Below are 21,682 nucleotides of genomic sequence, written 5' to 3' on the forward strand. Positions count from 1 at the left end.
GATGATAGAGATATATACAGGTAGATTAGATAGATAAATTAGACATAAATAGATGATAGCTAGATAGAGAGCTAGACAGACAGACAGACAGACAGACAGACAGAGATGATAGATAAAGATAGATATAGAAAGAAAGAAAGAAAGAAAGAAAGAGAGAAAGAGAGAGAGAGAGAGAAGAGAGAGAAGAGAGAGAAATGATCAGAGAAAGAGGGAGAGGGAAATAGATGGATGGATGGATGGATGGATGGATAGATAGATGATAGATAGATAGATAGACAGACAAACAGACAGACAGACAGACAGACAGACAGACAGACAGACAGACAGATAGGATAGGTAGACAGACAGAAGAAAGTAACTGGCTTTCCTTTCAAGGCAGGAGTGGTGAATCCGGTGGCCTACGATTTGCAATCGGCCTGCCACTCCCAGCTCTGCAGCTCGGCCCCAGCGAGTAGGCCACAGATTCCCTGCCTCACCGAAGCCCCCCATCCACTCTCTCCACTTCCCGAACGGAGCCCTGCGCAGCACTTCCTCCGGCTGCGGCATTTGCCGAAGCCAGGACGCCGAGACATCCATTCCCAAGCGGAAGGGCTTCCCTCCGCCTCTCGCTCGCTCCTGCGGGGAGGTCGGGCACGAGCCCCAGGGGAGCCCGACTCAAGGTGAGGCGGACAACAGCCAGGCCGCCGGCACCCAGCCCCGCGGCCGCTCGTGGCCGGAGGCGCCGCCCGCGCGTGTCCTCTCGCGCTCCCGCCGGTAGATGCTCGCAGGGAAGCGCGGTTGCCGGGCGACCGCAAGGCTGCGGCCAGCCAGCGAGGAGAAACCTGCTCCCAAGCTCGCCCCCGCCGCCCCGCGTGGGTCACGCCCTCCCCGGTTGCTGACGCTTCGGGAGACTGGCTTTTTTATTTTAATTAAAAAAAAAACCCAACCACAAATAATGCCAAATGTTCTCCCGGCGAAGACATCATCACCAAAAAAAAAAGCATCCTGGTCCCTTTAACGCCATGAAGGGAAAGGCAGGCGGGTAGGTTGCCGTCTGAGGGCTTTCGGGCTTTGGGGTTGGTGGGTCCGCTTCTTCGTGCATCGTGCCGCCTCAACCCCCCCCCCCGCACCCCGGCTTCCCTTCCCGCAAAGATAAGGATGCGACGCTGGCTGCTTGACGGGGGAGGCGGCCGCTTCCCTTGACGGTGTGGCGCCGTGCGGTTGCGGGAGAAAGGCGAAGAGGTGCTTGTTTTTTGGTTGGGGGGAAGGAGGAGGAGGAGGAGGAGGAGGAGGAGGAGGAAGCTTGTCGGGTTTGGAGAAATGCTGGTGCAGTGGCGGCCACCCGCAGAAGAGGCCTCCTGCCCTCCGGTTGGGTCACGGGAGATCCGGGTGGGCTCTTTACCTGGGACTAGAACGACGCAGCTTCTCTGCACCTTCAGTAGAGAAAATAAGGCAGCTGAGATCTCTTCCCCCATAGATAAGACAGATAGATATTCTGTTCAGGGGGCAAAATAATGCTGGGTCTTCCTGAAGCCTCAGATTCAGAGTCTAAAGGGGGATGCATGTGATGGGGATGGGTGGGAATTGGTTGGATTTATTCAGCACCCAGCCCCATTAACAATAGCAATAGCACTTAGTCTTATATACCGCTTCATAGTGCTTTACAGCCCTCTCTAAGCGGGTTGTAGAGTCAGCATATTGCCCCCAACAATCGGGGTCCTCATTTTACCCGCTTGGAAGGATGGAAGGCTGAGTCAACCTTGAGCCTGGGAGGGAATCGAACTGCCGAACTGCAGTCAGCCAAAATAGCTTGCAGTACTGCTTGGTGGAGAAATGTCAGTGCAAATGGTTGAGAAATGTAAATCTCTAAGGTTTGAGTTTGCAGATCACCGTTCGTTTTATTGGGATCAAACCAAATGGCCAGTTTGAGATCTACAGATAGCAATATGTAATGGCACTTAGACTTATACACCGCTTCACAGTGCTTTACAACCCTCTCTAAGTGGTTTATAAAGTCAGCATATTGCCCCCAACAATCGGGGTCCTCATTTAACCCACTGGGAAGGATGGAAGGCTGTCAGCCTTGAGCCTGGTGAGAATTGAACTGCTGGCAGTTGGCAGAATTAGCCTGCTGTAATCCTTGGCTTACACCACAATGGAGCCCCAAATTTCTGTTGTTAAGTGGGTCACTAAATGAAATATTGTAAGTCAAGGACTACCTGTACTGCATTTTAACCATTGTGCCACCATGACTGTTGTGGTGCACTGATCTGTGTTTAACAGATGCTCTTTAACATTTTAGAGTCCTGCCCTGTTAGCTAAGAGCTTTGTTAGGTTTCATGGACTGCCATGAGATTCTTAGATGAAGTGTCACCTGGGGTGACCACGATTGATTGGTGGTGGTAGGAGATGAACCTCAATCAGCAACTCTGCTCTTATTCCTACTACAGACTGAAATCGTACCTCTCTCCATTGAGTCCTTCAAACTATACTTTTAGAAGGCTTCTGAATATTAATTTTCAATAGCAGAATCCTTTAATCACATTAAATCATATAGAATAGAATAGAATAACAAAGTTGGAAGGGACCTTGGAGGTCTTCTAGTCCAACCCTGCTTAGGCAGGAAACCCTATACCATTTCAGACAAATGGTTGTTGAATCTCTTTTTAAAAACTTCCAGTGTTGGAGAATTCACAACTTCTGGAGATAAGTCTTTCCACTGGTTAATTATTCTAACTGTCAGGAAATTTCTCCTCAGTTCTAAGTTGCTTCTCTCCTTGATTAGTTTTTACCTATTGCTTCTTGTCCTGCCCTCGGGTGCTTTGGAGAATAGCTTGACTCCCTCTTCTTTGTGGCAACTCCTGAGATATTGGAACACTGCTATCATGTCACCCCTAGTCCTTCTTTTCATTAAACTAGACATACCAATATGAAACTTGCTTGGTTTTAACTAACTGGTGTGCAAACACAAAGCTTAGGGGTTTATGTTACTTAACCATTGTCTGTGGGGTAGTGTGCTGAACAAATCTAATCAATTATTACTTATTCAATAAATCACAGTTAAGCAGTGCATGAAATCAATCGATATCTCTCATGCCAATTTATAAGCCCAATGATTTAAAAATACATTCAGTGTAGGGTAAATATTTGTGTTTTAATTACTCACCAATATGTTGATATCTGAAGTGCAACAATTTGGCAATAAACTCAAGATTTGTTTTCGAAGGACCTAGGTTATGCTACAAAATATCAGAGCATTTCTGCCTAATGTAACTATAAAAGCATAATTCAGAGAAGAAAAAAGTACTTTTTAAAAAATAATAATAATCAAAGATTTAATTTAGATGCAGTATAGTTTATAACTGCATTACAGACTTGAGTGAAGCTTTTGGTTAAGAACTTTGATGGTTAAGTATGGTTCAAACTATGCTGGTTTCCTACCCATTAACTAGAAAGATTTTCTTTGGAGTACATCGGCAATTGTAGTTTCGTGTGATGTTGAAAACAGAGATACACATAGTCCTTGACTTAATACCACAATTGAGCCCTGAATTTATGTTGCTAAGTAAGAAATTTGCTAAGTGAGTTTTGTCCCATTTTACGACTTTTCTTGCCACATTTGTTAAGTGAATCACTGCAGTTGTTAAATGTGTTGGTTAAGTGAATCTGGCTTCCCCATTGACTTTGCTTGTCAGAAGGTCGCAAAAGGTGATCACAGGACCTTGGGATACTGCAATGGTCATAAATATGAATTCGTTGTCAAGCATCCAAATGTAAGTCATGTGACTATGGGGATGCTACAATGGTCATAAGTGTGAAAAATAGTCATAAGTCACTTTTTTCAGTGCCATTGTAACCTCAAATGACCACTAAACAGAGTAACATAATGACAGAGTTGGGAGGGACCTTGGAGGTCTTCTAGTCCATCCCCCTGCTCAGGCAGGAAGTTCTACACCAGTGATGGCTAACCTTTTTGTCGAGGCATGCCAAAAACGGGGATCGTTGGGGGAGGGCGTATGCATGCCCATACCCATAATGCAATGCCCTCCCCCCGCGCATGCGCAACCCCCCCATTAACAGAGCAATGCCTGTGATGGCTCCTCGTGCTATAGGTTCGCCATTACAGCTCTACACCAGACAAATTGTTGTCTAATCTTTTGTTTAAAAACTCCAGTGTTCTGGAGACAAGTTGTTCCACTGATTAATTGTTGTAACTATCAGGAAATTTCTCCTTATTTAGAAGGTTGGTTCTCTCCTTGATTAGTTTCCATCTATTGCTTCTTGTCCTGCCTTCTGGTGCTTTGGAGAATAGGGTTGACCTCCTCTGCTTTGTGGCAGTCCCTCAAATATTGGAACCCTGTTATCATGTCACCCCTAGTCCTTCTTTTCTCTAAACTAGACATACCCAACTCCAGCAACTGTTTTTTATATGTTTTAGCCTCCAGTCGCCTAATCATCTTTGTTGCTCTTCTCTGCACTCTTTCTAGAGCATTGGTTCTCAACCTTCCCAGTGCCATGACCCTTTAATACAGTTCCTCAGTTGTGGTGACCCCCAACCATAAGGAACCAATGTCTCGGTTCCTAAGACCATCAAAAATATGTTTTCCAATGGTCTTAGGCCAGGGGTCTGCAATCTTAAACACCCAAAGAGCCACTTGCGCCCGTTTCCTAGGGAAAACAAAACACCGGGAGCCACAAAACCTGAGTGGGCATGGCCAACTCGATGTCACTCACTCCCACTTGACTCCCCCCAGCCACGGCTCCCCAGGTTTTGTGGCTGTTTTTTTTTCTATGGGAAATAGACATAAACATACACACATTTCTCCCTCTCTCTTTCTCCCTCTCTCATCTCTCTTTCTCCCTCTCTATCTCCCTCTCCCTCCCTCCCTAATCCCTTTATCTCCCTCTCCCTCTCCTCTATCTCTCTCATTCTCCCTCTCCCGTCTCTTTTTCTGTCTCCCTCTCCCATCTCTCTCTCTCCCCCTCCCTCTCATCTCTTTCTCTCTCCCTCCCTCCATTTCTCTCTTTTTCCCTATCTCACTTCCTCACCTCTCTCTCATTTCTCTCCCTCTCCCCATCTCTTTCTCCCTCTCTCCCTCCCTCCTATCTCTCTCCCTCTCCCATCTCTCTTTTTCTCCCTCTCTCCCCCTTCTCTCTCTCTCTCTCTCTCTCTCTCTCTCTCTCTCTCTCTCTCTCTCTCTCTCCTGAGGAACAATCGCCAGTCATGGGAGGAGAAGGAGAGGGAGAAGGAGGCCAGAGCCTTAGTGCAGGAGCAAAGCATCCCTGTACCTCCCTTTGCACCACATTCACCCAATAGGCAGCCTTCGCTTCCTGCCACTTCAGGGTTGAGCTTGTGCCCTCCCCACTCGGCCAAAGACATGGAGGACACAGCAAGGTCTTGGCTGGAGCCTTAGTGCAGGAGAGAAGCCACATCCTTTTGTGCCCTGTTAAGACCCTCCTTAGGCGAGCAGCCAGCCGCCCCGCGCACACCTTTGCTGCGCTTTGGTGCTTGCTTGTGGATGGTCTCTCCATGTGTGCGCACCCTCCCGGCCCCACCACAGCTGGCCAGGGGGTTATGAGAGGAGGAGGAGGAGGGGGTCACCCAAAAGGAAGTCTCGGCTGGGAAACAGGGGACGGACGGGGAGCAGGAGCACTGCTTCCTGCCTCTGCCACCTCAGACCGAGCAAGACGGAAGGTTGGCGGAGCACCTGGGAAAGCACGGGGGGCACAGGACAGGCACCCGAGTGAGCTGGCAGGTTGCGGGGGAGCCCAAGACATGGAGCAGTGCTGCGAGGTTCTGACACTCCAGCCCCAACGGAAAGCAGAGCGACGTGGCCAGGTGACCTGGTGCAATGGGCAGGGGCTACTGGGCGGCTCTCCCCCCCACCCGTTCCCCATGGTGTCCGCTTCCCAAGCACCACTGAGCCGCCTCATCTGTACCACTCCAGGCCCCGCTTGTAGTGCCAGTCGAAGAAGTGGGGCTCGGTGCCGAGGGCGCGCATGCCTGGGTGGCCGTGGATGAACTCCAGCATAGCACAGGTACCGCCCTTCTTGACAGCCATAATCAGCGCGTGCTGTCGCTACTCTTTCAGGGAGCCTGGAGGCTGTAGGAGTCTGGATGGGGACAGTGGGCTACGACTAAACCCTTGCAGGACTAAGTAGCTTTGGCTGCATGGAACATCGCGATCTGGGTCTCTGACATCTTTATTTTATTTTATTTATTTATTTATTGGATTTGTCAACCGCTCCCTCTCCCCAAGGGGACTCGGGGCGGTGTACAGACAGAATAAAAAACATTATATACAACAATTACAAAATCCCATAAAAACAAATTAAACACAAGTCTGTACAATAGTGCAAAAATTAATTAGTGATTAAAACCAAATTAAAATACCCCAAAATTTAAAATAACTGGCCAGGAGAGTCAAGGGATTAGATCATAATTGTGATTGGGCCAATCATAATTGTGATTGTGATTTAGTTCTGGATGGGGTTGCACTACCTCATTCAGACCCAGTTTGCAACTTAGGGGTTCTCTGGACTCAAGGCTACTGCTCGAAGACCAAGTGGCAGTTGTGACTAGGAGAGCCTTTGCACAGCTTTGGTTTATGCACCACAGGCGGCCTTTCCTTGATCAGGACTTCCTGCACTTGATCACTCTAGCCCTAGTCATGTCTTGTCTGGATTATTGCAGTGTGCTTTACCTGGGCTACCCTTGAAATGCTTTGGGAAGTTTCAGCTGGTACAAAGTATCAGCATAAGCAGTGTTTGGGGGTGGGGGCTTAGACTTAGAAAGACCCATATTACATTATTGCTTTGCAAGCAGCACTGGCTGCCAGTTTGCTTCTGGATGCAGTTTGAGGTGTTGGTTATGACCTTTAAAGCCCTCCATAGGCTAAGAAAAGCCTGCCCTACTAGTGCTGAACCAGAGGAGTTCTATTGAGGATCTCTGATTGGCGGGATCCAGGAGAAGAACCTTCTCTGCTGTAGTTAAAATGTTCTCATTGTTTGGGAGCTTTTGCCAATATAAGTGGAATCTGTCTTTTTTATAGTATGCACTTATGCACTTTACAAGTAGTCCTTGACTTATGACCACAGCTGAGCCCAGAATTATGATAATATGATGTTGTGGTCATTAAGTGAGGTGCCCGTGCAATTTCTGCTCTCCCTGTTGCAGTTGTTATTTAGAGTATATGGTGCCTCTAGCAGAGAGGGAGGCCCTGAGTTGATGAACAATCATTGTAAGTCAAGGAGATCTGTATTTTGATTCCTGCCTTCTGAGAAGATAGATTTTTAAGTTTTTCAAGGTGACCTTTTGGAAGAATGCTGTCTTGGTCTTCTCAAGACTAAACACTTTTCAGATCCTTTCATCTCTCTTCCTAAAACTTGTTTCTAATCCCTTGCTCATCCTTGCTGTCCTTCTCTTTTTGCCCTAGCTCTGCTTTTCTGAATTCTTAAAATTGTAATGCCCAGAACGGAACAAGATAAAATATGAACAATGCAGAATAAAATGGAGTAATTGTTGCTTGTGTTTTAGAAATTGTAGTTAATGGAGTCTAAAATAGTTTTTGCTTGTTTTGCAGCCACATCACTGCTGACACATATTCAGTGTGAAATTAATTACTATTCCAAGATCATTTTCACAAGTATTTTTTCCCAACCCAAATATCCCATATTCACATTAGATGGTTGTTTCCTAAGAGCACAACTGTTGTATTACATATTGATATTTCAGCCCATTTGCCTAACTGTTCAAAATTGTTTTCAATTTTATTTCTGTTTGTAAGGATCATGACTAATCACCCAATATTGTGTTATCTACAAGTTTGACAAATATTTCTTCTTCATTCAAATCAAAAATAAAAATGTTCAATTCAAGACTCTGGAATGAACTTCATGTCTCTCTATTAATATCATCATTCAGTTGATTTTATTTATTTATTTATTTGTCATGTTTATATAGCTCTCCATCTCACAATCAAGTGACACGGTGATATACAACAGAGCTAAAAACAAAAATTTATTCTTTCAGTACAATTATTAATCCTGCTTTGCTCCTCATTAGTTATAATGCTATCCCATGTCATGGTGTTAGATGAAATCAAGATGATTCCACGGCATTCTTTCATTATACTACCACGTTTCCCCAAAAATAAGACAGGGTCTTATTTTCTTTTGACCTCCAAAATAAGCACAGCCTTATTTTTGGGGAGGTCTTATTATTTTTGAGGTGCAGGAGGCAGTAAGCGTGGTCATTTCATGGCTGTTGCTGTGTTGTAATATTTTCAGGAGGGCTTGTTTTTTGGGGGAGGGCTTATTTTAGCACATACACTCAAAAGTCCGATTGGGCTTATTCTCCGGGAGGTCTTATTTTCAGGGAAACAGGGTAAGAAAACTATTCAATCATAAAATTATGGCAGAAACCTGTCAGTGCTGCTTTTGGCTAAATTATTTTCAAAGTGCTCATAGATCCATCAGTGTATGACCTGTTTTAGAATCTTCCTATGTGTTGATATCCAACTGAAGAGGATTGCTGAATCTTCTTCCCCCTTTTTTGAAGATAGGAATATTTGCTTTCCTCCAGTTCTATGGCCCTCTTATCTTTCTGCAGATTTTTGAAAGATCATAAAGGTTTGGCCAGTACATCAAAAAGGCCATTCAATACACAAAGATGAAGTTCATCTTAAAATTTAAAGTCATTGAACATAAATAGCCGTTTCACTTTTTTGGTAACTTTTCAGTTTGTTCCTCCATCCTACTGTTTACAATTATCCGGTAGAAAACATTCCCCCTTGCTGGGGAATAATGAACTAGAATAGTTTTGAACAGTTTTGTCTTGTCTTTTCTTTGCTATCCATTACCTTTTCTTTCCTAGTCATCTTTATTGAACAGCTAATAGAGAGGTATTTTCTTTCTCTTTATTTTGAACATACCAAAGAAGCCACATTTGCTGTTTTTAGCCGCTTTCCCCAATTTTAATTGATTCTGACCTTTAAATTTCCAATGTCCTTCCTTTCTATAATTATTTACTATCTCTAGGTATTCTTCCTTGGTAAATTGTCCCTTTTCTAGCTTTTATAGTTCTCCCAGGTTGTAATATTCTGTAATGAAAAAATCTATTATTTTGAAATGTAAGTTTAGCCAAAATGCTATTGCTTATTTGTTATCAAACTGCTTATTCCTTCACATCTTTCTTCTTGTGTCTCTTGGGGTATGCAAATGTTTCAAAATGCAAAATGTTTCAAAATGCAAAATGTTTCAAAATGCAAAATGTTTCAAGTATGAAACACTTGTATGTTGTATGGGTGTGCAAAATGTTTCAAGCATGAAATAGTTCAAAGCTTATAGTTTAGATTTGAAAATAGGCTGCTTTGTGAGCTGTTTTGAGTACCCAGAGCATGAAACAGTGCTGTTTTGAGCTTGAAATACTTCTGAAATGCTCAAAACAGTACATCTCATGGTCTGTGAGTAATTTTTGTATAGCACTTGAAATAGAAAGCTTTGTAAAATGTTATGCTCAAAACAAATTATATCACTTTGCATACTCCTTAATGTTAATCGTTAATGTTTCTTACTTATGGAGGGGTGATATAAATACCAATTTCAAATAAATGAATCTATACCGTATGTGCCACTTAAAATATTTTTGAGGCATAGGATTTTTCATTTGCTTGAGTCACAGGCAGTTCACAAGAACATTTATAGAGGCCATGATTTATGTTCAGAAAGAGGTCAATGGCAATGACAGATCTAGATGGTCGAAGAGTGCATGAAGCAGAGTGACATGAAACATTTATACCAGGAGTGGACAATCTATAACTGCATGTGATTCTATAATTCTCTCAGAACCGTTGCTTATGCCACTAAAATTCAGCAGTAAACCCATTCTGTAATTTTCTTCAAGATAAGTGCATCAAACCTCTGAATGTTTTCACACAGTTATTTAAAAATAATAAACCAAACACCCAAGCCAATATAATTTTAAACCTGACCCTTGTTGATATCATCACATCTGGACACAATCCGGTGGTTCTTTAACAGCAAAATAATGGTTCTTTAATAGTGCAATTACTTATGGCCCAGTCTTGACCAAAGACATTTGGGAAATGAATAGTATGAAATAAAAACACTCGATAAAAGTCCCAAATGTGCTTTTTTTTTCAACTGGACTTTCTGGTTTTTTCTTTGAAGACATTTTGCTTCTCATCCAAGAAGATTCTTCATCTCTTCAGGTATGAAAAAGGCACCTTTGGGACAACCTTGACCTGGATGACTCAGAATCTCCATAGACACTAGATAAAAGCTTATAATAATTACATTGAATCGTATTCTGTGAATTTCTGAAGTGGGCTCAGGTATCTAGTAGCCACAACTGGCCTTTTACCAATGCAAATGATCATTAAGAAACTCACAGCTATTTCATATTTGATGATGAGTTACCAATGAGAGAGTATGGATGGAGATACTGGACTGGGATTTCTAGATCTAATGGCACATTCTGGTGAGGATAAATTCCTGCAACATTATACTGGGAAATGCATATTTATCTTCATTCATGATTTCCAGCTGGGCCCATGAATTGGCAGCCTCTTTGAGGCGGAAGGTGCAGTGGTGGGTTGCAGGTGGTACGGCCCGGTTCGGGCGTACCATTGCCTGCCTGCAACACTGGGTACCGTTCCGGTACAGTGCTCCGGTGGGCCCTCTGGAGCTCACGCTTGCCCGAGCTCTTTACCTGTATTTGAACTCTTTGGCGCTTCCATGCATGGAGCACACGGCACCTGCACGACGCTCTGCTGAGCAGCTGGAGCATCGCGGAGGTTCGTGGAAGTGGCACAAGAGGTAAGGATGCATGTGTGTGCTGCGCGCATTCATGTGGTGGACGGCGGTCCCCATTCCAACAGTACCGGTTGCAACGGGATCCGGAACCCACTACTGGGAAGGTGGTATATTCAGCTGTTGAAAAATTAGTTAAATTGCAGTTGCAGTCTTTGTGGATACCATCTGCTGGTTTTCTGCCTATTTGTCCTATGACATGGTTTCACGGTCTTTATTTAAGTTTGGGTAAAATATTTTACATAGAATTTGTTGGTTTCTCTGCTTCAGTTATTCCCTCTTTTAGTTAGTTATCTAACTCTTTTAGTTAGTTATCCAATAGAATCTCTCTGGAGATAAAATGATGACAGATCTACACAAAAACCATATTGAATTCCAAGAAGGTAGGCAAGATATATCAGTGATGAATATTTTTAAATATTTTACCTTTTTATTTAGATATTATATATATTGTATGTTTTATTTGTGTAGAAATAAAGCACACTGAATGTGTGAACTAGTAGTTCTGAAGTGATCAGTCAATAAGAAATTTAATAGATGTTTTCTCACCGGCTATTAATTCAAATGGAATATTTATCTATTGGGATAGTGCTTATTTTCATTTATTTATTTATTTAATTGTTTATTTATATCCCCCCCTTTACTCTTTTTAAATAAATCAAGCATATCTAAGACTCCCTTTCCCTCCTGCTTTCCCCACAAGGACAACTCTGTTGAGGTGGGTAGGGCTAAGAAAGAATGACTGACCCAAAGTCACCCAGATTGAGCCTTTGTTGAGCTGTGTCATTGAACCAATATTGTAGGACAAGGCTGAATTTTTTTTAAAAAAGTTCAGGTATTGTCAGAAAGTTGTTGAAATGGTTTATTAAAAATAAAAGTAAAGCCGAGTTAAATTGCAGAAATTATTTAAGTATGTCAAAACATGTTGAAATTCATGAGATATAATAGTGTACATGGTATATCCCAGTGATGGCGAACCTTTTATCCACCAAGTGACCAAACTGCGCGCTCATGCCCAAACGGAAAGGTGTGAACGTGCACATGTATGAACATGCACACACACATGCATGGACATGCAGGCATGCGCAGCGGAGACTCAAAGACCAGCTGGCCGGCGGGAGGAAGGGCATTCCAACACAGCCAGTGCAGCAAGAGGTAACATCTTTATCTTTCGTGAGCTTTTGTTTTGTCGCTTGCAAGGAAACAGAAGTTCATGAAAGAAACGCCACGGAGATCTGACCTGGAGCGATGGCGTACATGCCAACAAAAGGCTCTGCATGCCACCTCTGGCACGCGTGCCAGAGGTTCGCCATCATGGGTATATCCCATGTTTTTAGAAAAGAGTCAACATATCTAGACTTAGGATCAGTTTTCAGAATTATAGTTCTATTATTTAGTGTATTAACATTGCATAGTTCAGATATTCATGTCATCTTGTTAATATTTCAAGTATGCTGGAAAAGGAATTGAATTAGGCTCCTGTATGCCTCTTCCTTCCTTGTACTCTCACTGGATTAAAATGAGATTTAAGACCACAAAGACCAAAAACAGAACATGCCCTTTCAGTGTAATTATCTTTGATTCATTCATTATCCTAATTGCCAAGTTCTGAATTCTTCAATCACTAAACAGTGCTATTCAGACATTTCTCATTATCAAAAGTATATCAAGATATCTATCATTTCTGTTGTTTCTTTTTTCTCTCCCCTCTGCGTTCCAAATTATACTGTTGCTTCCATGGAAACTGAACACTGGAAATTGCGTGCCATGCTTGTTCTCATGAAGTCAGGGAGCTCCATATATTTTCACAAAATCCGAAAACCATCTGAATGTGGTTTTCCGAGAGGAAACTTCTTCCTGATTTCTTTAAGACAGTGAGATTTTGGCAAATGCGAGTTTAAAATTAGACGTCGTCTTGTTTTAAAAAGGGATATAATCTAGAAAAATTACCCAGGACTTTGCTATAAACTCATACTCAGGGTTGGGCTTCAAAAAATTTAGCAAGGGGTTCTCTGCCTGGTTGCTAGGTGGGCGTGGCCTAGTCAGCCTCCAGCACTATGGCGGCGGCGGGGGGGTTGCCCTCCCCGGGCTCCAGAGGATTTCGTTGAGCCTCCGGGAAGGCGAAAATGGCTACCCCAGAGGCCCTCTGGAGGCTGGAAACGGGCCCATTTTCAGTCTTTGTGAACTTCCAGTAGGACCTTTTTTCACCCTCCTTGAGCCTTTGCACACGCCCTGCGCTTACCTGCATCCAAAACAGGCTGTGTGGGGACTCCTGGGAAGGGCAGGTGGGGTGGGCAGGGCCAGCCATGAGTGGGATTTGGGGGTTCTCTGAACTGCACAGAATCTTAGCTAAAGATTCTCCCGAACCCCTGTGAACCACCAGTAGTCCATCCCTGCTCATACTGATAGTGAATCAATATGTACCGTGTTTCCCCGAAAATACACCATGTCCTGAAACTAAACCCTTGCGACATTTTTCGCGTGCGCAAAAATATAAGCCCACCCTCGAAAATAAACCCTCTGGACAATCCCCCCCCTCCGACCAGGCAGAGCACCGCTCGCCGACCTAGCGGTATCCCGAAGGCACCAAGCCACGGGAATGAGGTGGGGCAAAGGCGCTTGCGTTGCTTGGTGCTTTCGGGGTACCGCTAGGTCAGTCAGCGGCGCTGTGCCCAGCTGAAGAAGGGGGGGTTGCTGGGCAGCTGCTCTCTTGCGAGCGGGCTCCTGAAGAGCCGGGCACAGCCTCAGGGTCGAATGGCTGTGTTGCGCTGTCGCAGCAGCAACGCAGCAGCCATGAGGTGACCAAGCTTATGAGCAGCCGCCCGGCAACCCCCCTTTCCAGCCGGGTACAGCGCCGCTGACCGACCTAGCAGTACCCGGAAGGCACCAAGCAACGCGAGCGCCTGTTCACCGCCCTCCGCGTCCCGTGGCTCGGTGCCTTCGGAATGCCCCTAGGTGAGTGAATGGGGCTCTGCATGGCTGGAGGGGAGTTTCGCAGCGGCTTTCCCTCTCCCCGCTCTCGCGAAGGGCATCTGCGCTGCTGGCGCCGTCCGCCGCTTGGGTTTTTTTTTCAAAGCACGGCATCCATCCTCCGTGCTTTGAAAAAAAAACCCAAGCGGCGGACGGCGCCAGCAGCTCAGATGCCCTTCGCGCGAGCGGGGAGAGGAAAAGCCGCTGCGAAACTCCCCTCCAGCCATGCAGAGCCCCATTCACTCACCTAGGGGCATTCCGAAGGCACCGAGCCACGGGACGCGGAGGGCGGTGAACAGGCGCTCGCGTTGCTTGGTGCCTTCCGGGTACTGCTAGGTCGGTCAGCGGCGCTGTACCCGGCTGGAAAGGGGGGTTGCCGGGCGACTGCTCATAAGCTTGGTCACCTCATGGCTGCTGCGTTGCTGCTGCGACAGCGCAACACAGCCATTCGACCCTGAGGCTGTGCCCGGCTCTTCGGGAACCCAGTCACAAGGGAGCAGCCGCCCGGCAACCCAAAAATAATAAACCCTCCCCTTTAATAAGCCCAAGGCCATATTTCGTGGGTCAAAAAAATATAAGCCCCTGGCGTATTTTCGGGGAAACACGGTAGTTTGTGAGTTTCGTAACTTTTCTTAGATTTAGATTTTTGTTCTGTATACTTTTTAACGACTGTACCACCCCACCGCCACCTTCCTTAGGCTGCCTTTGACTATAATAAGAAATTGATGTGTTTTGACTATTACAGTGGCTTTCAAACAATTTCATGCTACAGAATCTGTTTGTTTAAAACAAAACAAAAAAACTTGGAAGCCTTGATTAACGGGGCGAGGCTTCTAAATGTTAGCTGAAAAACTCTGCACTTTCCATTGTACTTAATAAAAATTGCAATAGATGTCCCTTTCTTGCCCTTGATAATATTTTTTTAGTTGGAAATGGTGCCACAAGACTTCTCTAGATTTTTCACTACTATACAACAATAAGGGCAGTATTAAATTTGCCTACGTGGTGTAAAATTGAAGAACTATCATCCTCTCTTTGTCTATTTGTGTATGTGTTCTGCTACTTTTTCTGCCTAGTTTTTCTACTCGGTGGCTTTCACAATCTTTACATTGTACGTTATGTATGATTCTTGTTCTTTTTTTAGTTGTGTCTCTGGGTTTGTTTAAGATGGAATTTAGTTGTTTTAATGGCTGCTGTCGTGCCTGGTGGTTGAGGTAATCTGCTGGTTGTTTCCAAGACATTTTAATCTACTGGGAAATTATTTTTCCCATTGTTGTGGTAGTTATATTCTATATGTAACCAATTTCGTTGTATTTAAGTACAATGACAATAAAGATTATACTTATACTTATATGGCTGCATGGAATGGGAACTTTATGAAGTTCCATGGGCAGCTGATGCATTAAAAGGTGCTGTGAAGGTAATCTCGTCTGCTCTCTAGAGTTCCGGGTGTTGGAAAAATAGTGAGGTTAATTTCCAGTTTAGGTTCTACTCAGTGAATTGCTAGTCACATATTTAGATCAGAATAAGTCACCCAGCTGTTTTCGTGGCTAAAGCAGGAGCTGAACTCATGACCTCTTGGTTTCTAGCTTGGTGCCTTAACCACTTGCCCTCCCTGTCCAAATCTCAATAGGTAGATCTGTAACATTGTTAATCTCTAATAAACTATCATCAAGCTCATTGGTCAAAATAAGCTATTAAAATCTGTTTTGTTTACCTTATTTCCCCAGATTGTATATATTAACATTCAGTTCTTGAATATTATGACATAATACACAAACAGGTCATAGCCTTCACTTGCCTATCATTGCTATTATGAGTTTCAAAAAGTTTTAAGAAGTTGTGGGTTTATGGAAAGCTGTCATTTTTTGGAAAAGCTGAAGATAATATTTCGGGGTTTTATTTATAAGGGTAGCTGTATCTGAATAACATATTGTGATAGTCTATTTGATTTAAAGAACAAGATATGTTACTACTGAAACCTTTTTAATTCATTTGCAGTTATCATGTAAGGATGGGGAAAGCATATGTTTATGTGCACATATATGTATCTCATACACATTCAGAGAGCACGAGACAGAGACTGATCAATAATTTTATCACACAGCCTAATACCGTGATGGCGAACCTATGGCACACGTGCCCAACGTGACACACGAAGCCATGTTGCCTGGCACACACAGCCTTGCCTGTTTGTCTTCCTGGTTTCTGACATGCATGCACGCAGGCATGATGATCAGCTGTCCTTCACTGCACAGCAGTGTTGAAAACTGGTTTGCACATGCGCGTCGACCAGGTGCGCATGCATGCCAGAACCCAGAAGTTTGGCTTTTCCGGATCATGGTCCCTTCGCGCGCAGGGCAGTGCCGAAAACAGGCCTGTGCATGCGCGCTAGCTAGCTGATCGTTGGGCACATATGCACGTTAGAGCCCAGAAGTTCAATTTTTCCGGAGTGTGGTGCTGATGAGCGTGCGTGCCAGACGTTTCTGTGCAAACCTTTTGGTACTCAGTGCCAAAAAGGTTCAGCATCACTGGCCTAATACATGACTTCCTGTTGTGTCCTATTAAGTAAATAGTCAGATTTGCCGCCATGTATTATAGGAATTATAATTATATTATAATTATATTCCCACAAGTAGCATCAAATACGTGTGAGAAAGCAGAGCTGCTTAACTCATTCTTTGCATCAGTCTTCATGTAAAAAGAAACTATAGCCCAGCCTTCCAAAAACATAACCATAAAAGACAGACTAAAAAATAAAAATTAAACTAAGCAAGAAAATGGTAAGAGAACATCTGTCTGATCTTGAAGAGTTCAAATCACTGGAACCTGATGAATTACATGGTAATTCCAGAGTTCTGAAGGACCTGGCAGATGTTTTCTCATAATCACTAAACCGTATCTTTCAAGGATCCTGGAGCACTGGGGAACTATCTGAGGTTTGGAAAAAGAGCTACTGTGATTCCCATCTTCAAAAAAAGGGGGGGGGGGAATAGATCCAGGACATTACAAACCATCAACGTAATCATTATTTAATGTGTTAAATAATTCTTCTTTAACTAGTATTTCTTTAATAGGTTGAATTTATAATTTCCAGAATTCACAACTATCACGGGTAGAAATTCTGAGAGCGCCAAGAGCCAACTATTTCCAAAGATAGTTAAATTGAGAAGTTGGCAGGACAACGTAAAATATGGTATATGTTTATGTTTATGCACATAAATATTATGTAGGACCAATATTTTTAAAATAAAAAACACGCTTGTTTAAGACAGTTATAAAAATCATTTCAGATTTTAAGCACTCATAAATTTAAAATTAAAGTAAAATTTTATGTCAGTTTTTGGACCTAGTTTCTAGTTTCATAAACTTTGGGGAGAATGAGTAATAGTACCTCATGTTCTTTTCTTGCCTCTTCTCTCACTCATTTTGAGTGTACATCATAATTTAATATGATTATGTCCAAAATGGGATTTGCAGTTTAATGTGGAATTTACTAACTATAATTCTACCTGTCAGAAAGAAGTTGGTTTAAAATTGTCATCGGTCAACCAACATTATGCTACAGTTTTCCAGTTTTAAATGAATGAAATGAAGGTATAGGAAGAAGCAATTTTGAAAGCTGTTTACACATTTCAGACTGTCAAATCTATAGAAAAAGACTGAGTTCCTGCTACTTCCTTCTTCTTATTAGCATAGTATCAGAACTGGTATTCTACCAGCTTGGACCGGTTCACCCAAACCGGTAGTGGAATTCGCAGATGTCCCCACCTACCCGCCCCTGCTCTACGGCATCCCATTTAGGCCCTTTTTTTCACCAAAAGGGTATCCGTGCACACACGCTCACATTCGCGAACCAGTAGGGACAGTAAGTGAATACTACCCCATAGTATGGTTTAGTTTAATTAGTGTTATGTATTCCTACACAAGACTTAAATTCATCACAGTTATTTGGAAGTATTTTTGTTATCTTTTCTAATTTCACACATTCATTCCTATAATATGGTAAAACTGCTTTCACAAAACTACCTATTCCTGCTAATCCAAACCTTATGGTATTTCCGTTCTCCTGATCACATCAGCAGAATTAAAATTAAACTTCCTGTCAGCCAGTTCAGTTCAGCTTATATCCAGGTGTTTTATATTGAAAACTGCTGTAACATATGAATAAATGGTTTCGCATTTTTCAACACAGCACTATTTACTTTTGCTAAAGGGTAAAATGCTTTTCATTCAATAAATTTTTTTCACACGCAGGTGATAATATAAATCATGGTTTGTGTAACAGCTAAAATCTACTCAGAAGCAGCCAAATATAGCAAAGAGAATTACTTTTAATGTTTTTGTATAACAAATTTTATATACTAGCAGCAAAAGATCTTACTTAAATCTATAATCCCTCTTTTCTTCAGCTTTTCAAATAAGCTACAATAATGAATCATAAATGTTAAAGCAATAATTAATAACACTGTACAATGACATGGCTGAGATGTGAAGAAAGCATCTTGAAACTTCAGTTCTCTTCTATCATAGCACTCTGCTGGATATCTTTTAACATATCTGCCACTTAATTTGGTAGTGGTGGCAAACACTCAGTGGTCACTTTTGGTAATCAAATGGATAGCAAAACATAGAAATATTTCGATTGTAGGTGTGTCTATGTGTAAATGTCTATTTTAAACATGCATCCATATAAATATAGCTTTTTAAAGATCTGTACCAAATCCAAATGGAAACCATTATGACAAAACAATAAATGATTTCCTTAGCATGTTGTTCATACTTAGGCTCAGCAACAATTCTTTGTTTCTTCCCAAGTAATCTAGGATTCTTAAACTAAAAATTTAGATTTCTTAAAAGGAGCAACACGCAAACATCTAGTAACAAATTATTCTTACCTAATTTTTTTTTGTTAGCGCGAAGAACGAAATAAGAGTTTCTAATCCATAATATGACAGAATGAATCAGTACTAAATGATGACTAAATGAAAAAAAAAAGACGGGGATAATGTAAAGTAAATTGGCTGCCATGTACATGCCTAATCTAGTAAAGTCAAATCTGTAATGGCCTTGTTTCTGTGTTTATTTCCATAAATTAAACAACGGGGATCTGGACAAATGTCATAATCTTTAATCTTGTCAAGCAGATTGCAGCGTGATTTTCCTGCTTTCCTTTTTTTTAGGACATTTCACAGTTTTATATAAACAAAGCTAATTTCAGTATGCTGAAAAGGAAACAGAGTTCTAGGGTAGAAGCCCAGCCTGTAACAGATTTTGGTCCGGATGAATCCTTATCGGACAACGCAGATATCCTGTGGATTAACAAACCAGTAAGTATGAAATACTGCCTTGACTTTCTTACCTTTGTATGTAAATTAAGTGTTGTTAAGTTCCATTGATGTTGCTGCAATCAATGTAAATTATGTACTTAAATTTCTCTCAATAGGTAAACAAATGTATGTGCTTACATTTCTGTTATTTGAATGCGGTGGGTTTTCAACAGAAACTTTGTTATTGGGAATAACTAAATAACAGTTTCTAATTCATAATATGACCGAATGAATCAATAGTAAATGATGACTAAATGAAGAAACAGATGTATAATGCAGTTGCATTAATACACACATACAATAATAATAATAATAAATATTTATTTCTTAGCCGCACCCTCTCCCGAAGGACTCGGGGCGGCGTACAATGAAACATATGAAATAAATATGTGGACAGAACAAACATATAACAGAGACATATACCAAGACATACACAAGGAGGAGGTCGGCTGATAAATAAAACAATTAAAATACAGTATTTAAAAACCCCTAGATAATTAAATATAATTAAAATACCCAGTAAAAACCCGTCAGGAGCGATATGGTTAGATCAAAGTTGAGCCAGGCCAGCTGCTTGGAAAAGGTGGGTCTTAAGCTTAATACGAAAGGAGCGGAGGTCAGAGGTATTCCTAATATCCGGAGGGAGGTCATTCCACAGGGCTGGGCCCGCCACAGAGAAGGCTCTACTCCTAGGTGCCACCCCCCCGACACTGTCTAGTGGACGGCACCTGGAGGAGGCCCTCTCTGTGCGAGCGGATTGGTCGCAGGGATGTATGGGGCAGAATACGATCCCGCAAGTAACTAGGTCCTGAGCCATGGAGCGCTTTAAAGATTATTATCAAAACCTTGAAACGCACCCGATAGACCACAGGAAGCCAGTGCAGCTCGCGCAGGAACGGTGTCACATGGGAGTACCTAGTACTCCCCATAATTACCCGCGCGGCTGCGTTCTGGACCAACTGTAGCCTCCGGGTGCATTTCAAGGGAAGCCCCATGTAGAGAGCGTTACAGTAGTCCAAGCGAGACGTCACCAGCGCATGAGTGACTGTGCGTAAGGCGTCCCGGTCCAGTAGGGGGCGCAATTGACGCACCAGGCGAACCTGGTGGAACGCCCCCCTTGCCACGGCTGTCACATGGTCATCCATGGACAGCCGGGCATCCAGGAGGACGCCCAAATTGCGCGCCCGCTCCACGGGGGCAAGTTGAATGCCCCCAATGGCCAATGATGGAATTAATTGGCTGAACCGGGGAGCTGGCACCCACAGCCACTCCGTCTTGGAGGGGTTGAGCTTGAGTCGGTTGTCATCCATCCAGATCCGTACGGCTTCCACACACCGGGACATCACTTCGATGGCCTCGTTGGGGTGGTTCGGGGTGGAAAAGTACAGCTGAGTATCATCAGCGTACAGATGGTATCTCACCCCGAAACCACGGATGATCTCACCCAGCGGCTTCATATATGTGTTGAAGAGGAGTGGCGAGAGGACCGACCCCTGTGGCACCCCACAAGTAAGGGGGCGTAGGGTCGACCTCTCTTCTCCTGCCAACACACGCTGCGTCCGGTCAGAAAGGTAGGAGCCGAACCACCACAAAACGGTGCCCCGGACCCCCAACCCCTCCAGCCGGCGCAGCAGGATACCATGGTCGATGGTATCAAAAGCCGCCGAGAGGTCTAATAGGACCAGGATAGAGGAACAACCTCTGTCTCTGGCCCTCCAGAGATCATCCACCAACGCGACCAAGGCCGTCTCCGTGCTGTGACCGGGGCGGAAGCCGGACTGGCGCGGGTCTAGATAATCATTTTCCTCCAGATGTCGTGGAAACTGGTAGGCCACCACACTCTCTACAACCTTCGCCAAAAAGGGAAGGTTGGAGACAGGACGATAATTGGCCAGCTCCAAAGAGTCCAGGGAAGGCTTCTTGAGCAAGGGTCTCACCACCGCCTCTTTCAAGGCGGCCGGGAGAGACCCCTCGCTCAGCGAAGCATTCACTAGGCCCAGGAGCCAGTCTCGTGTAACCTCCCAGGATGCCAGTACAAGCCAGGAGGGGCACGGGTCCAATAAACATGTGGTGGGTCGCAGTCGTCCACGCAATCTGTCCAAATCCTTGATGGCAACCAAGTCAAACTCCTCCCAGATCGATACCTCAAGACTCGCCATGGACGTCTCCATTGGATCACTGACAGGAACCCAATCTCTCCGGATTTGAGCGATTTTATCCTGCAGATATTTACCAAATTCCTCTGCCCTGCCCTGTAGGGGGGCCTCCCGCGGCCTCTGAAACAAGAGGGAGCGGGACACCCGAAACAGGGCGGCTGGGCGGTTCTCCGCGGATGCAATGAGAGTGGCACAATATTGGCGTTTGGCCACTCTCAATGCCACAAGGTACGTCCTTAAATGGGCTCGTGCCTGTGTTCGATCAAATTCGGAGCGAGAGGATCTCCAACGACTCTCTAGACGTCTCTTGCGTCACTTCATCACCCTTAGCTCCTCGGTAAACCAAGGGGCTAGGGTGGATCGTTGCCGCCGGAGAGGCCGCAAAGGCGCCACCCGGTTCAAGGCCCCGGTAGT

General features: G+C 43.8%; 1 protein-coding gene across 1 annotated transcript in view; it reads left to right on the plus strand.

Moving 5' to 3' along the window:
* Positions 1-546: 546 nt before the first annotated feature.
* Positions 547-21,682, plus strand: part of NALCN (sodium leak channel, non-selective) — a 278,856-nt gene continuing 257,720 nt past the window's right edge. Inside the window, exons 1-2 of the mRNA XM_081948163.1 lie at positions 547-659; positions 18,966-19,112. Coding sequence (XP_081804289.1) covers positions 19,005-19,112 — 108 coding nt within the window. The 5' untranslated portion in view covers positions 547-659; positions 18,966-19,004. The remainder of the gene's footprint in view (positions 660-18,965; positions 19,113-21,682) is intronic.

This window comes from Natrix helvetica, assembly GCF_964273705.1.
Source record: "Natrix helvetica genome assembly, chromosome: 3".
Taxonomy (NCBI): domain Eukaryota; kingdom Metazoa; phylum Chordata; class Lepidosauria; order Squamata; family Natricidae; genus Natrix; species Natrix helvetica.